The following is a 17,665-nucleotide window of genomic DNA, read 5'->3' on the forward strand; positions in this document are numbered from 1 at the left end:
ACTATTTGGGTTATCAGTGTAAGTAAAGGAATTAGCTTTAACTCCTAACTAAAACATTGACATAATAGTTGATTATTTACTAGGGATGCTACTGGTTGCAAACTGAGCAAAGGGAAAGGGAGTAGATTACTTAGCAATCAGAGAGACTCTCAGATCAACTTTTAAATTGCCTTAGTATTTTGATTGGTACTCTATTTCATGTGACTTGTGTCTAGCCTTTAAGGGTTACAGGGAATGCACTGTGTTTAGAGGGTTAAGGCAGAAGAGTTGTCAGCACCACTATGAATGTTAATAATCTTGGCATGAGTGCATAGCCAATTTTATTAAAATGCCCGGTGGGTACTTTTTAAGTGTTTCATTAAGCATTAATTTGAATGAAAAGTGTTTAGTTAACCACAGAAATCTCATAGCTGTGAAGGTACTAATGAAGTGAAATTCTGCCACTTTCAGTTTTTCATGATAGTTGATGGGTTTGTTTGAGCTTTAATAGATCCTAATAGGCTTCATTAGTGCCCAAGACTGGCTCTGCAGTACTCCAGATTTAGATTCTGGAAGTCTCATTTCTGTGTTACTAAGTGACGATACAGTTCTTAATACAACACCCTGGACTGGGTTCATCCAATTCAAGTTTTTCAAGATAGGTGTTTTTTCTTGATTTTTTCCCCTGATGATATATATTCAGTATTGTCCTTAGCAGTTTGATAAAAATTTTTGCCTGTTTTATTAGATAGCAGTTTTGAGGTCTTTCGTTCATATATGGGTGTAAGATAGTAAAATTAAACCAGTGTATCGAATCTGTATTTTTAAAAGAAGAGGTTACTTCTTGATGGGATAAGTAAGACTTTATACAGTTAACCAAAACAAGAATTTCAGAAGTTGATAGAACTGTCTGCACTTAAATTGTGGTATCTTTTTCCTATTATGGATTAACTACCTTTTTGCTTTTGTAGTTTTTGTTACGGTTAAGTTTGGCGGTGCTGAAGGGGCCTGCGATAAATAAACTTGAGTTTGTTTCATAATTGGAGGAACAAGATACATAGAAATATGAAGTCAGCAAAGGGCAGAAATGACTTGGTATCAGAATAATGAATGGGAGGTACTGCCTTACTTACACAGTGGAAATTAATAATAATGGAAGGGTCAAGACTTTTTTGTCACTTGGAAGATGGTAAAATTATCTTTTGGGAAGACTCATATGCATGAAGAAGACTAGAATTCAGGAATCTCGCAAGGGTTATGTTTAAGGATTAAGCAGGAAAACGCACCTATCTAGGAGAACTGGAGAGCAGTCAAAAAAGTAAAAGAAGAAAAGGTAGAATAGAGAACATCTTAAATAATGGTTCTTAAATCCTGGCTGCAAGTCAGAAACACAGGGGCCCGAGTTGGAGGGAGGATAATAACAAACCAACTCCTGGGACCTAACCCTAGTGAAATTAAAATAGATCTCCAGGCTTTGGTTTTGTTTTTGTGTTTTGTTTTGTTTTTTCACTTAAAGTAATCCAGGTGGTTGGGTAGGACATGCAGCCAGGATTAAGAACTTCCTATCTAGAATGCTGGAAAAACGACTAAAGATTTTAGACAAAAAAATGAGGTGAAATTGGGATTTTATATCGATCAGTCGGGCAGTGTTATGTGAAAGAAAATGGAAAGGATTGACAGTGGAAGTTAGATGCGTTAGATACTTGGACTAAAACATGGCATCATTTAGGACATAAGATCTCTTGAAGGAAATACTGATAAGACTTGAAACATTGGGGGTGGAGATGGAGTGGGAAGAATTAAAGATAACAGAAGTGGCCCTACTTCATCCAGTTAAATTATTCTTTAAGTGGGGACTGGGCATAAGTATTTTTTAAAGCTTCCCATATAATTGGCAACCATTGCTCTAAGAAGTCTTTAGTCTGGGAAATGGAATGATCCAAATAAAATTTGAAAGATGGGCGAATGTAGTATTTGATATTTGAAGTAATATAAAGTCAGGGAATGTTAGGTATAGCCATAAGAAAATAAAACCCAGCCACCTATCTACTGTTGATAAGTTTTCATTTTACATAATGTGAAATTGAAATTTTGAGAGATGAAGTGACTTGTTCATGGCATTTTACTAGGATGTTTCAGTGAATGGACTTGAGCTCCCCTGGTCTAGACTATTTCACAAGCTCTAGCCTCTCACCATATAGTCCTTTTTATTTCTGATTTTATTTTTTTTTTAATTTTTATTTATTTATGATAGTCACAGAGAGAGAGAGAGAGAGAGAGAGAGAGGCAGAGACACAGGCAGAGGGAGAAGCAGGCTCCATGAACCGGGAGCCCGATGTGGGATTCGATCCCGGGTCTCCAGGATCAGGCCCTGGGCCAAAGGCAGGCGCCAAACCGCTGCGCCACCCAGGGATCCCCCTATTTCTGATTTTAAAATAAATAACACTATTCATTTTTTTTTTCATTTCTGAAACTAAGTCTATCCTTTTTTTCCTCCCTGTGTAAATCATTTAGCTAATGGCACCGGTTTAGTTAATACTTGAATCAGTGCAAAAGAATCGTTTTTATGGTCATATAAAACACAGTTCTGTGGCTTATGTATTTCACTTCCCTGTCTTTTCTCATCTTGTTTCTTTTTTATAGATATTTCTCATCTATTTCTGGCAACAGCTCAAACGAGATTTGTTTCCTTCACTAAATTATCTCCCATAGGATTTCAAGACTTAATACCCTTTCATCAAGAGCTAAGACTCTATTTCCTGTTATATCAAGTTGAAATACTTCATAATCTGGCTCCACTACACCTGTCACACCGCATATCCCATTTCACTTAGAGCCAACAGCCCTCTGTTCTGGCCAGACTAGCCTATTGATTCTTCTGAAACAACAAGCCACACTTGTTGTCACAGTCTTTCACATAATAAACCTCCCTTGATGTTAGGCATAGAAAATCATGGGACACCTGAGTGGTTCATGGGTTGAACGTCTGCCTTCCACTCACCAGATCCAGGATCGAGTCCTGTGTGGGCTCCCTGCGGGAAGCCTACTTCTCCCTCTGTCTATGTCTCTCCCTCTCTCTCCTTCTCTCCCTTGCTCTCTGTGTCTCATGAATAAATAAGCAAATCCTTAAAAAAAATCATATACATGGTCCCTGCTTTCAAGAACCTTAGAATTTAGTGGCATACCCGTGTTTGGCTTATGTGACATGCCTAGAATACTCAGCTGTTTTAATTCTCTTAAAAATTTACCTGTTTCTCCAGATTAAGCCTCCACTTCTGATTAAAAGTCTTCTCTGTGCTCACCATGTTGCTTCAATGTGCATACAGTGGTGAATAATTAGTAGTTCTAGGAAATGGTATATGACAAAGTACTTAGATATTGAGAAAATGAATTTTTGGCATTTTCTGTATTTTATATTCTGGTTTTTCTCCACCTGTAACTCTTGTCTTTTCAACAAGAGCGTAAATTATGCGATGACAGGAACTTCTTTTATTTTTTCTGTGTGGTAGCACACCTACCACAGTGCTAGATGCTTATAAAACATTTGCGTTAAGCTGAATATTAGGCTGTATAACTTAGAATTATGGTGTGGTGGTGTCACCAAGGAGTGTGAAATAATTTCCCATTCTGAGTGTGTGATACTAAAGGAGGTGGTATCCATTAGCACTTGAAAGTATTTTCAAATAACATCAAATGAATGTGCCTCCAGGTTTCCTGCATTACTTGTTTAACCAATGATACTAAGTTTATGAAGTGAGCTTATCCCTGTACCCACCCTCTGTCCTGGTTTTTTATGTAAATTATACTTAATGTCTTCATTTTGTATCTCTAGTATGAAGTGTAACAGAACAGACTTTACCACCTGAAACTTGCTGCTTCAAGTTCAGATCAGACAAGGAACAAACCTCGAAACAACAAGACCAAAGAAGAGTACACTTAAGTTGAAGACACAACACTTGATCTGAAACAAGAAGTTTGTGCCTACTCAACAGCTTTGAAAGAGCACTTCCCAACGCTGCTAGTAGTCTTTGTTTTCTTCAGTGCTGTACTGTGAGATTGCCCGGTGCAGCAGCAGTTGTATTCTTTATTAGCTTGATAGATCATTTTCTCTCGCTCTTTTTTTTTTTTTTTTAATACTAGCAACTTTCATCCTTTGAAACGTGTGCTGAAAAAGAAGAATCAGCAAATACTACTGAAAGTGCAATATTTGATTATCACTGCGAGGTAGGTTTTTAGTTTTTTTTCCAGCAAGAATCAGTTTATAAATTTTTAATTTCCTAATTGTTTTGGTCAAATATAAAATCTTTTTAATCTGTTCTCTTCTAACGGTATTCTAACAGTTTATATTCTCAACTAGTCTGAAAATATCAAGACTGGATTATTTAACTTATTGTCTCTTTATTAAACTAGAACAGTATTTATGGCCAAACTATGGGATTTTTCACACAGGATTACATTTGTTAATATGTGTGTATCTCTCTTAATTTATTGGTCTCAGAAAGAAAAACTCAAATCTGTACTGTTTCAAAGTTAGGGTTTCAGTTATGGATGCCCTTCACAGTCTGTGTTCAGAGGTCTCTCTAAAGGGATAGAGAAAGCTTAGAAGGGACATTTAAGAGGGAGAAGACTCCTCTGGTAGCAGCAACAGAATGACCAGATTCAGGAAGATCTGAAAGCATGTAGTATATAGTGAGTATTCCATTATAAACAAAGTAGGAAATACAGTTTTGTGGGTAGAGAGAGTAATTAGAAAGGAAAGTTTACTGGAGGCAGGCTCTGAAGGCCCAACTGTATTTGACTTTGTGGAGAAGTCATCAGATGTTTATATTTATAAGCAAGGGCTTAATTGGTTTTTTTTTTTTGAATTTCAAAACTGATATCATTTAGTTGCTTCAGATTTTAAAGATACACTTAAAGTTAGATATTCAGAAGTGTATCTTTAAAAACATGGTGCAACTTTTAAATGGATACGCTAAAGACAGGAAGGCCTGTTGAGAGCAGTGGATAGAATATAAGGAGGATAAAGGCTAGGGTATAGGCAGAGAAAGAAGCAATAGATATTTTGGTCGTAGAAGTAATAGGACTTGGTAACCAAGTAATTGAATGTGAAGATGAGCCTGGAGGGAATTGATCTAGTCTATCCAGTTGTACAAGCTCGAAACCTCTGTTCATAGGAATAGGGAAATTTAATAGGGCCTTGCTGAAAGCTTAAATATATTGTGGAAATCTATTGCATTGGTTAGTTAGTAATCTGAAGTTGAGAAAATGTGCTAGCAGGGAATGCTAAACTGGTTATTTGGGGAGGGAGGATTAAGAAAGGTAATTTTCCTTTTTAATCTTTAGTTTTGATTTTCTAAATTGGATAGAAATAAAGGCTTGAAATTCAGAAAGGAGTCCTCACTTTATAGGTTATAAACGAAGTGCCAGAGAATGTTGAAAGAAATAGAGGTGGCCAGGAAGGAATACCAAGGAAGATAATTTCAAGGAGAATTTGGTGGTAAACCTTTTTTAAAATGCTGTAGCAATCAAATAGAATGAGGAATGAAAATAGTAGGTCACTCCTAGGTTGTTGTCTTATAAAAGCCTTATCACCATTTCAGGAAGCACTTGGGCCTTTAATCTGCAATTTATTTAAAGGTTGATGAGCCTACTATGGTAATGACCTTACTGTGGACCAAAATTACTCCTTAGCTGAAAACTACCAATAATACCAATTTATTTAAATGATCTCTGTTCTGTAAACAGTCATATACTCAGTTTTAAGGCTGTTTCATTGTTTGCTTTTTCTGTTTGTTTCTTCTTACCTCATCTGATTTTTAAAAATAATTTTAGCCTGTCTCTAATTGTGCTGGGTTAGATGAGATAATGCAGTTTGAAACTGTACAGGTTTTTTTGTTTATTTTTTTTAAGGTTTATTTATTTGAGAGAGAGCACAGGTATAGCTGGGAGGGTCAGAGGGAGAGGGAGAAGCAGACTTCCCACAGAGCAGGGTGCCCTGCTCTCAGGACCCGGGATCAGACCTGAACCAAAAGCAGATGCCTAACTGACTGTGCTACCCAGGTGAAAACTGTACAGTTTTATCTTGACTGTTCAAATGGATAAAAAAAGACTGGAACTAAAGCTTCCATTTCATTTCGTTGAAATGAATTGTAGAAATGGATTTAAAGTAGAAGTGCTTTTTTTTTTTTTTTTTTTTTAGCCTAATCATCTCTTCATGGAGTCTGCTTGTCCATGCAACCACCCCAACCCCACACGCTCACACACGTGCACGCACGCGCTTTCTCTCTCTCTCTCTCTCTCTCTCTCTCTCTCTCATTGAAATAAGTCTTGGAAAAAAAGACTGTGAGCCATGAAGTGAGTACTGGATTCTGTCCCCAATTACCATTTTAATATACCTTCCAAGTGTTTTCTTAAATCTGTGAGCATTAAACCAGATTTTTCTGGTCTTTTTTTTTTTTTTTTTCTAATACATTTAAAATCATACTGCATAGATATCTCTTTTGTCATTTCATATTGTAGCATAAGCATACATCCTTTCTAATGACTGCAAAGCATTTATATAAATTAGTGTGATTTCTTGAACCAACTTTAGGTTGTTTTCAGGTACTTTTCTGTGAATACATTTGTGCATGAAGTGTTGTCTAGGATTGCTCCAGGATAGGTTTCCTGCATTGGGATTATTAAGGAAAACACCACCACATTTTAATAAATGTTGCTAAACTGCATTTTCAGAAAGGTTGCACCATTTTACCACCATAAAAATATTTGAGCATATTCTTAACCTACTTTCTCACTATTTTTAAATCTTTAATTTTTGGGCAGCCCAGGTGACTCAGCGGTTTAGCACCACCTTCAGCCCAGGGCCTGATCCTGGAGACCCAGGATTGAGTCCTACATCAGGCTCCCAGCCCGGAGCCTGCTTCTCCCTCTGCCTGTGTCTCTGCACCCCCCCCCCCCCCCCGCCATCTCTCTCTCTCTCTCTCATAAAATCTTTTTTAAAAAAATCTTTGATTTTTGGTGGTTTGATGAATGATTTGCTTTATCAAAATTTTTTTATTGCCAGAACTTGAAGTTTTTCTTGTAAGCCTAATTTGTCTTAATACTTTGAGTATTAAACAAATGAGTGCCTAATATGTGCCACTAAGTGTTTGTCTAGTAGACTTTAGGGATTTAGCTTTGAACAAAAAGTCCTTGCCTGCATGGAGCTTCTATTCTAGTACAGTTCAGACCCCCTCATACACAGGGTCTATGTTCTAAGACCCCCAGTGGATGCCCAAAACTGCAAATAGTATCAAACCCTGTATAGACTGTATTTTTTCCTATACCTTCATACATGTGATAAAGTTTAAAATAAATTAGTTACAGTAAGATTAATATAGAGCAATAATAAAAGTTATGTGACTGTGTCTCAGAATGTCGTATTGTACTGTACTTGCTCTTGTAAGAAAGTAAGGTGCCTACATGATGAGATGAAAGAATGAATGACATACAAATAGTGATGTAGTGTGAGGCTGCTGTTGGCCTTCTGAGGATATGTCAGGAGGAATCACCTGCTTCCAGACTGCTGTTGGGGGAAAGGGGATAACAAATTGCAGAACGCAAAATATGGAAAGGGGCAACCATTAAGGAGTTCTTACTGATTTACTTAAATTTCTTTAATAATACACTGAGGTATTTGTATTAATTTTCCTTAAGTTTGAATATAAAAGCTTGTACTTTTCATATAATCAAATACTGATCCTTTGCAGTTTTTTTATTTCAAATTTAGAAAGTCTTCCAAAAATTTTATCAATAGATTTTTATTTGTTATTTGTTGGAGTATTTAACTCTATCTTGAATATATATTTGTATGCTAAGGTGAGCAAATAAATGGATTTTTTTCCCCTATTAAAAAAAAAGCCAAATAACGTTTATATACTAATCCTTTCCCTTCCACCCTTTTTTGTGTGTATATGTGCATCTTAATTTTTTTATAAAGAAGCGTCTGTTGAGCCTTCTACTTTTTCCAGTGGAGTTACACTTTTATGTAATTGATGGTGCTATTTATTTATTTATAGATTTCATTTATTTATTCATGACAGAGATTGAGAGAGAGAGAGACAGGCAGCGGTCGAAGCAGGCTCCATGCAGGGAGCCTGACATAGGACTCGATCCTGGGTCTCTAGGATCACACCCCAGGCCAAAGGCAGCACCAAACCGCTGGGCCACTGGGGCTGCCCTGATGGTGCTTTTTATTTTTTTTTTTCTAATGGTGCTTTTTAAATGAACTTTCATTTGTTTAGTGGTGCTTCTTTAAAGTTTTAGTGGTACTGGTTAAGAAAATTTTACAGTACCATAGAAATGTAGTCTAGCCTGAATTGTGAGGAATTCTTTGAAGGGAAGGTTGTTAACCTATTGTTTTATCTGAAATTGCTTGAGTAATAGGTTTTTCCTTAAAGAAAAGAAGAACCCCAAATGGATAAAGGCTAGAGAAAGAAACATCAATCAGCAAAGATGCTAGGAGAAAGGAAATGCCCTTTTTCAGTTGTGTTTTGATGTTCAGTTAGAGGTGAAGTGAGACTAGAGAGCAATACAACCTAAGTTCCAGAACCTTTGTTGGGAAACCATTTAATCTTAGAAGGAAAGGATAGCTCTAATTCCTTGTAATTCTGTCTCCTTTTCCCTTAGAAAAACAAGAGTCTTTCCTTGTGCCTGCAGGAATGTATGGTAGGACTTGGAGACTTGAGATTCTGTGTGACTTCATGGCCTGTTATAAATCACAGTATTGTGTTCTTACCTGTATGGTAATTAGAACTGTCATCCAAATAAGAGAGAAGCCCAGCTTGAAAGTCATGATCCAAGATACATCTTAGACCTAGAATAGTATTCAAATTAATTTGATCAAATTGTTAGTAAATCTAACAGCATGTACAATGTGTACATGTGTATGTACTTGGAAATCGGGATTATACTTATTTGTGTTGTAAAATCTAGTGATACAAATAAAGATGAAATAAGCAATATTATACAAGCAATATTATAAAAGTTTACCTGTTAACAGTGCAGAAACTTTCCACTTTCACTTAAAAATACTATATCTAAATGCTTAGTTTTTTGTTTTTGTTTTTTAAAAGATTTTATTTATTTATGAGAGAGACACAGAGAGAGGCAGAGACATAGGCAGAGGGAGAAGCAGGCTCAGTGCAGGGAGCCTGATGTGGGACTCAGTCCTGGGAGTCCAGGATCATGCATCCAGGTGCCAAACCGCTGAGTCACCCAGGTGGGAACCAGGTGTTCCTAAATGCTTAGTTTTTTAAGTGTTTAAAAACTTTATGCCATCATGAATTATTGTCTGAGGAACAGTATATACACATGTAGTGTGTTTTATTTTTCCTAGTGTCAGTCTGTATCATAGTCTTGATATTAACATTTTGGCAGACTTGTTGAGATCTTACTAAATGGTCGTTTTATGTTAAGATTGGAGGTCAAAGAACTAGTACTAGGATTAGAAGTGTCTGGTCCATTCATTTTCTTTGCATGTGCTTGCCTTATTAGCATTATTTTCTATCTCAGATTCTTCAGTCATTTGCCTGTTTGTTAGGGCAATTTAGCTAAACTAGCTAAATCTGTATGTCCACTTAATTGGGCAAATACCAGTTGTAATATGCTGAAAGTAAATGAGTGAGGCTTTCACTTGTCAGCCTCTTGTGGAGTTCTTCACCCTTCCTCACAACACCCAAGTAGTGTGTGTGATATGTGATATGATCTCACCAATTCAGTGAGTACTCTCTTGGAAGTGCCTGGTAATATTTATAAAAGATAAATTTTTTTATCTCTGGGCAAAATGAATACAGTTGTAATATTTTCTTCTCACACCCCCATTGGATTACCTTGGGTATACTCTAGGAAGACAGGTAATTGAGAATATTGGATTCTTTGTTAAATTGTGAGATGTTGAGAAGAAATTGGGCTGAATTGTGTCACTGTAGCAACCACCAGAGAATTTTTATGGCATTTAAAAAATTGTCAATGTTGTGGATTAGGAATTGTGAAAAGATTTTTAAAAAATGTATTTCATCTTGACCTTTTAATGTTAACACAATAATTTCTTTCATCAATAGAAATCTGATTGAATGAATTATATTTTTGTTAAAGTAACCTGGTAAATCCGAAAAGATAAAGTTGATTGTCAAGTGTGTGCTAAATTGTTCTTGATCATAGTTATAAACATTGTGCTATGTTATCACAGCTGTTTGAGATGGAGAACGTTTTTACTGTATCATCAGATCCTCATCCCCCTCCTGCAGCCCCTCCTTCACTTTCTTTACCTTTATCTTCATCTTCTACCTCATCTGGGACTAAAAAACAAAAGAGGACCCCTACGTATCAGAGATCTGTAAGTCAGGAAAACAGTCATCCCAGCTTATTTTGCTTTGTGTTAAGAGCATGATTTAGGAGGACCACTCATTTTGGTTGAAATAACCTGCAAACTCACTTTCTAACGTCCTTTGCCATTTCCTTCACCTTCAGTCAGGAAAGATAAGTTTAATCGTTTAGGGTCTTGCTACTCAAAGTGTGTCTGAGAACCTAAAGCATTGGTATCCCCTTGGGAGCTTGTTAGAAGTGGGGAATCTCAAACTCCTGCCCCTACTAACATCAGTATTTCGTATTTTAACCAGATTGCCAGGTAGTTGAAGTTTGAGAAGCCCTAGTTTAGAGCTCAGATTGTAGATAGGCCTTCCTAGTTTGAATCCTCTACCATTTGACTTTAGCAAGTCATTTAACCTTTGTGTCTGTTACCTCATGGGTAAAATGAGGATAATATTACTTTCTCATGGGCTTTGTAAGTATACTATGTAAGTATATTCAGTGTTCAGAACGATGGCTTTGATTTGCATGATTTGGCCATCCCATACACTGTTTACTCATACTTGAGTTTATAGTTCCAGAATTTTAGTCATTCGTTTTTTTTTCCTGATGAAAGTATTTATATTAACGTCCAACATCACACTTAAAATGTTTAATAAGTCAAATTTTTAATGAAAGGGTCTAAAACTGATAGAGAGCGGATATGTTGCTGTCATAATAAATCAGTTGCACACCTAAACTTTGCTAGGGATTTTTCCTTTTGTATTCATCACTTACGTTAATAATTTGTTTTTATAATTTTACTCAAATAAGGCAAAATGAAATATCCAATGTGATAGACAGTATTTGATGATATAAACAGGCTCCACTGCATTGTGTTTAAATAGTTCTTTTCACTAAAGGTTGTTTTCTTTTGCTTTATATGATCATAGAAGCAAATGGCAGTATTTAGAGATTTCATCAGCATCTGAAATAGATGAAAAGATTTCTTTCAGTATACTTGTGAAATGATTAAAAATTTTTAGATTTGAAGAGCTTTTGTCTTGGAATTTTGTCTTAGAAAAATCCTGTTTTACAGCTCACTTTTGTTGTCTTTCATTGAAGAATCTAAGTATACATTACTCTGATATTTTCTAGTTTGAAATAAGTGTTGCATACAAAGTTTCTTTTGTTTTCTTCTACTAATTTAAATAATTGGCTTAGGATGCATGGCTTACCAGATAATATTAAGGTTTCTATTTAAGTTTCAAAATCATAAATCTTAGTTTCTTAAGTATTCTAGTAGTTTGGGTTGCCATCCCTTGAATATCAATTACCTTTGTTCTAAAATTATTGTTTTAGCAATTTAAAGTTAACATAAAAGCAGTTTTTGCTTATGTGGTTGCTTTACCTTAACACTAAATTCCAGAAATCCTATTTGCTGGTAAGTGAAAATTCTATCATAAATTGGGGCAGTTCCCTAAAATAAATGGAATTACTATGTCTTCTGAAATGTTTTATTAGCTAAATTAATATTTCAGTAATAAAAGCCCATAAACTTCTTTACTTTTTTGAGTTGTTTTGTTGTTTTGCCCTTTTACATTAAAACTTTTAATGATTTGTTCAGCAGATTTAGTATGCTATGGAGATGTACAGATCTGAACATCTATTAAGTTCTTTTTCTTTTTAAAACAGATGAGCTTTGATCCAAACCTTCTCCATAACAATGGACACAATGGGTACCCTAATGGTACTTCAGCAGCACTGCGTGAAACTGGGGTTATTGAAAAACTGCTAACCTCTTACGGATTTATTCAGTGTTCAGAACGTCAAGCTAGACTTTTCTTCCACTGTTCACAGTATAATGGCAACCTGCAGGACTTAAAAGTAGGAGGTAATCTGTAATTGATTATCCTTTTTAAAGTAATTAATGACACATTTCTCTTCTGTATCAACTTGCTCATGACAGTGTCATAGTTTTGGTCTTTAAATTGTCCCAATTACAGAAGTGTGTTTCCATAAATTAGCAGAATCCTGTTTCTATTGTGGTGGGGTCTTCTTGGTTGGTGAAAGACTCATTGACTTAAAGATAATTTGAATATTTTTAAAAATACTTTTTAAATAGATACTTGTAAGATCTAATTATTTTCCCCTATATTCATGACTTTAGTTATATATTTGATTTTAAGCCAATGAAAATATTAAACTTTGATAATGTTAGCTTTGACTATTTTACCGGGTAGCATTTTTGGTTAGTACCTTAAAAAAAAAAAAAAAAAATTTGAATATCACCAGATGGACTATTCATCTTGGCAGACACCATCAAAATCATTTTTGCATGTGAAAATGTGTGGCTTAGTAGAAGACTGAAATTATAAGCTCTCAGTGTTTGTTTTTTAGAATATCTTTGGGGGAAAAGTCAGAACAATATTTAACATGAGTATTTGGCATACGAAATACTCTAAATCCCACAAGAGCATTTTGGTTAGTCCTTATTTTGTGCATGAGGAAACTGAGATACAGAGAAGATTTTTAAGCTTTTTAAGATAAAAAAAAACTTGCCAGAAGTCATGATCATTATATTGCTTCATTTGCAGTATATGTAAATGCTATGAAAGTTAAGACTAAGATATTCCTATCTCACTCTAAAGCAGTGGTTCTGAAGCATTAGTATGTATCAGAATAACCTGGAAGGCTTGTTTAAACAAAGTGCTGTACCTGGTACCTAGAGTTTGTCTTTGAATAGGTTCTGGAGTGGGGCCCAGGAATTTGCATTTCTGCTAAGCTCCCGGGTGATGCTGCTGTTGCTGCTGCCGCTGCCGCCGCTGCTGGTCGAAGAACCACACTTTGAGAAATCACTGGTCTAAAGCAATTCAAATACTACATTGTTTGGCTTGAAAGTGAGATACCATTTTGTCAAAACTAGTCCAACAAATACAATACTTTATTTTAGATGATGTTGAATTCGAAGTATCATCTGACCGGCGGACTGGGAAACCCATTGCTGTTAAACTGGTGAAGATAAAACCAGAAATCCTCCCTGAAGAACGAATGAATGGACAAGTTAGTGGCTTTGATGCTTTGTGTTTTCTTAGGGCCCTGCATTTGCATATCTTTCACATTAGAAAAGGAAGATTCTCCCCATCTCCTCAGTTTGCACGCAAGAGAGTTGTAGTATATAAAGATTATTATTTTAAGATTTTATCAGAAGCACTGGCATTTCTTGACCTGAAATAAAATATGGTCAAGACTCAATTTGGGTTTTTACATATAACCCTAAGTCTGTACTTACAGTCGATTTATGTACTGTAAGTTTGAAACTTGGCAGCATGACATCCTCTTGTGGATCATATTAAAATGCATCCCTATGTATAGTATAGAGGATATTAAAATTCAGTTAATATTGCACAGTGCTGCTCCTGAAATGATTAGCAATGGAAATTTTTTTTTTTTTGACTGGTAGGTTGTGTGCGCTGTTCCTCACAACTTAGAGAGTAAATCTCCAGCTGCCCCGGGTCAGAGTCCAACAGGGAGTGTATGCTACGAACGTAATGGGGTAAACTTGTGTATTTTTCTTAAACCTTTGCCTGATCCACCATGTGATCTATAAGCGTACTTTAAAATTCAAAATCGAAAACGTAAGCTGCAGTTAATAAATTCAGTTTTAAATTTGGTTTCTAAGAGGCTTTGAGTGCAGCATAATCAAAAACTTTAAAAAGAAAAAATCCTTAGAACTTCCAAGTGTCTTAGCTTGCCCAAGTGTGACCTTAGTTAGAACATTAAGGTAAAATGTTCTTTTTACTCACTTTTTTTGGGGGTGTGGGAGGGGATCTTTTTTCTGGTTCTTTTTAAGCACTAACTCCATCTTTTTTGTTTGGAATGCCTTACATAAAAATTGGTTTTTTTGAAATGTAACTACAGTCTCTGGGCAAATGCTTCCACGTGTGTAAGCTTTTTGAAGTTGGATTGCTGCTCAGCTGTGGACTCGCAGAAGTCATCAGCATCATGGAGGGGAAGTGTGTGTTTATATGAATAAAATGATGTATTTGTTAATAAGGCATTTTTAAGAAATTTGGCTTAAAATGCCAGTTTAAGAGGTACTTAATGAAGTAAATCACAGTATACAGAGAACATGCATCCTGCCAATATAGTAATAACAACTTATTAATTCACAGGAAGTGTTTTATCTGACTTATACCCCCGAAGATGTCGAAGGGAATGTTCAGCTGGAAACTGGAGATAAAATAAACTTTGTAATTGATAACAATAAACAGTAAGTTCTCTTTTTCCACCTAAGATGGGAGGGTTTGGTTTCTTTTGTCCACCCCCTCCAGTAAGAAATTTGAAGTGAATTAAAAAAAAAAAAACAAAAAAAAAACCTAACTTGTGAATCTGGATAATTTTCATGATATTTTCATGATCTTTTAAACTTCATTTGCTAAGCATTTGAGAGTCTGTTCTATGCTGGGCACTGTATGGATGTCAAAAATAGGAATATAATTAAAATATGGTCAGAGCTTTCAAGGAGCTGTTCTAGAAGTCAGTAAAGGTTTTGTAAAAGCAGTGCTAGAGAGAAGGTATTTAAAGTCACTGGGGAGACTGAGCGGTTGGAAGCATTCTAAGTAGAAGTATCATTTTGAGGAAATGGCTATAAGTTTGAATTGATTGAATTATTGACTGGATCATAGGAAGATGAAGTTTGAACTTTATCCCCTAGTCCCTAAGGACTCTGAAAGATTTTAAATGGGAGATAGGAGCAGGGTTGGAGGTGTGATCAGTGTAGATCACTGGAAGTGGTGGAGATGGTAGACTTTTGGAGAGGGGGTACTCTAGAGGCAGTGACATGAGAGTTAATATGCAAGATGAGGGTCTAATATGCTAATGTGGTTAGGTCAGGGCTGTTCAGGTGGAGAAGTCAAGCTACACTGAAAAGATAATACCAAGTTTTGTGATTGATTAGGTAGAGGTGTATGTTGGAATTAATAACAGGGGAGTCCCAAATGCTACTTCTCTGGCTACTGGGCAGATGGTGATACTATTAACCAGACTAAGAAGATATTCTTAATATTAAGAAAGTATTAAGTGTGGAAAAATAATTCTCTTTACTTTGGCATTTTGAATTTGAGGTGTCTGGGTATGTCTAGATGAAGATACTGAACATGTAGTTGTATGTATAAGTCTGAAACAAGCTAGTAATAGGATGTAACAGCTGTCAAATTCATCAGCATAAGCAGTTTAAGGAAAGTATAGTTAAGAAAACCTAGGGATAATTATTTTTATACAAGTACAGAAGGAAGTTAATAGTAGGAAGTTGGAAAAATGCTAGGAATGCACCTTTGACAGCAGAGAAAGCAGAGTCCCAAGAGCATGTGCAGAATTATTAGCCCTGAACCTTACCTCTTGTAAGACTTTATAGTCTTCATTTTAAGGAATCAGATTGAGAGGCACCTGTGTGGCTCAATCGGTTAAGTGTCAGACTCTTGATTTCATCTCAGGTCGTGATCTCAGAGTTTTGGGGGCGTCACATCAGTCTCCATGTCAGCCTGTGTGCTCATCGGGGAACCGGCTCCTCTCCCTCTTACTCTACCCCACAGGCTCTCTCTCTTGCTCTTATTCTCTTTCTAAAATAAATAAATATCTAAAAAAATAAAAGGAATTGGATTGAGTTGGCGGATATACTAATAGTTCTAGTCTAAAGGCCTCAATCTGATCTCAAGAAATGAGCAGATAGGGCTTGAATTTAAAAGTGGAGCCAGGGGCGTGATCCTGGAGTCCCTGGGATCGAGTCCCTGCCTTCGGCCCAGGGCATGATCCTGGAGTTCTGGATCGAGTCCCACATCTGGTTCCCTGCATGGAGCCTGCTTCTTCCTCTACCTGAGTCTCTGCCTCTGTGTGTGTGTGTGTGTCTCTCATGAATAAATAAATAAAATCTTTAAATAATAAAAGTGGAGCCAGTGAAAGTGCTTTATTTGACCTTTATTTAGTTCCTGTGTGTGCCAAGCAGTTGCATTAAATACTTTATGTATAGTTGTTAATCCTGAGAACAGCTTTACCTGACATCTTTTAGTTTGTAAAATTAAAGTATGTTCTCATAAAGTGAGTTGCCTAAAGTTATGCATCCTTGAAGTAGCAGACATTTGAGCCCCATTCTGTCTCTAAAGTCTTTCACTATAGTAGGTTACGAAGGCAAGTAGAATTTTTCCAGCATCTTCATAATTCTCCTAAATTTTTGAAGTAAAAAGCACAATTGGGCTACAGTTTGTCCATGAAAAATTAAGGGAAGTAATTGCTTAGTCTGCAGTTTTTCTTAAAACAATTACACCAACAGTCTGCACCATCTTTAAAATGAAGTCAGGGCAGCCCTAGTGGCTCAAGTTTAGCGCTGCCTTCAGCCCAGGGCGTGATCCTGGAGACCCGGGATCGAGTCCTGCGTCAGGCTCTGCATGGAGCCTGCTTCTCCCTCTGCCTGTGTCTCTGCCCCTCTCTCTCTCTCTCTCTCTCTCTCTCTCTCTCTCTCTCTCTCTCAATAATAAATAAATCTTTTTTAAAAATAAATATATAAAATGAAGTCAGATTTACATTGCTTCTCACAGATGAGGATAGGATGACATATAGTGCCTACCTGGTTTTCAGTGAAGTTGAATGTCATTTTATAACGTGTAGCAAATTTCTCCTTTAATCACTGCATTTACTCAACTTTCTTTTATGTCTGTTTAGTCGAAAATAATTGATGGGATAGCTACTAAATATAGCACTCATTGAAAACAGGGACCCAAAAAAAAAAAAAAAGGAAAAAGAAAAAAAGAAAACAGGGACCATCTCTGTATCCCCAGGGTTTTTTGTTTGGTTGGTTTTTTTGGGGGGTTTTGCAGCATATAATACCTACTCAAATGTTTACCCAAGAAATGACCTTCCTGAAACTTGAGATTCCCCATCTTTGGTTGCATTCAGCTTGTGACTTTATTTCTTCTGTTGGAATAGAAAAAGCTTAGAGTGTCCATGATACTCCTTTAAGAGTATAAGAGAAAAATGATGTGTGTGCACCCAGTTTAGAAGGCTATGCATATGAAGCCATAAGAAACGGATCATGTGCCATAAACTACATTTGCTCTTCATGTTGACGTAAAATTCTTCAGGCCTCAGAAAACTAGTTATTGTTTCTCTAGATTCATCATATCTAACCAAACCAATGCATTTTTCACCCCTCTTTGAATCCCCTCCCTCCCTTCCCTACCCAATTATTCCTTTCTAGTACTGGTGCTGTAAGTGCTCGTAACATTATGCTGTTGAAAAAGAAACAAGCTCGCTGTCAGGGAGTAGTTTGTGCCATGAAGGTAAGTGTCCTCAAATACGAGAAACT

General features: G+C 36.3%; 1 protein-coding gene across 4 annotated transcripts in view; it reads left to right on the forward strand.

The window, feature by feature from the left end:
* Positions 1 to 17,665, forward strand: part of CSDE1 (cold shock domain containing E1) — a 39,731-nt gene that overhangs the window by 4,350 nt on the left and 17,716 nt on the right. Inside the window, exons 2-8 of one of the 4 annotated variants that reach the window (XM_025994626.2) lie at positions 3,812 to 4,203; positions 10,208 to 10,354; positions 12,001 to 12,199; positions 13,259 to 13,368; positions 13,769 to 13,861; positions 14,481 to 14,578; positions 17,558 to 17,639. In XM_025994626.2, the coding sequence (XP_025850411.1) occupies positions 10,217 to 10,354; positions 12,001 to 12,199; positions 13,259 to 13,368; positions 13,769 to 13,861; positions 14,481 to 14,578; positions 17,558 to 17,639 (720 nt within the window). In that variant the 5' untranslated portion in view covers positions 3,812 to 4,203; positions 10,208 to 10,216. The remainder of the gene's footprint in view (positions 1 to 3,811; positions 4,204 to 10,207; positions 10,355 to 12,000; positions 12,200 to 13,258; positions 13,369 to 13,768; positions 13,862 to 14,480; positions 14,579 to 17,557; positions 17,640 to 17,665) is intronic. The other 3 variants (XM_025994624.2, XM_072766814.1, XM_025994625.2) reach the window with 3 other exon arrangements.

Source organism: Vulpes vulpes, chromosome 8, assembly GCF_048418805.1.
Source record: "Vulpes vulpes isolate BD-2025 chromosome 8, VulVul3, whole genome shotgun sequence".
In the NCBI taxonomy this organism is placed as follows: Eukaryota; Metazoa; Chordata; class Mammalia; order Carnivora; family Canidae; genus Vulpes; species Vulpes vulpes.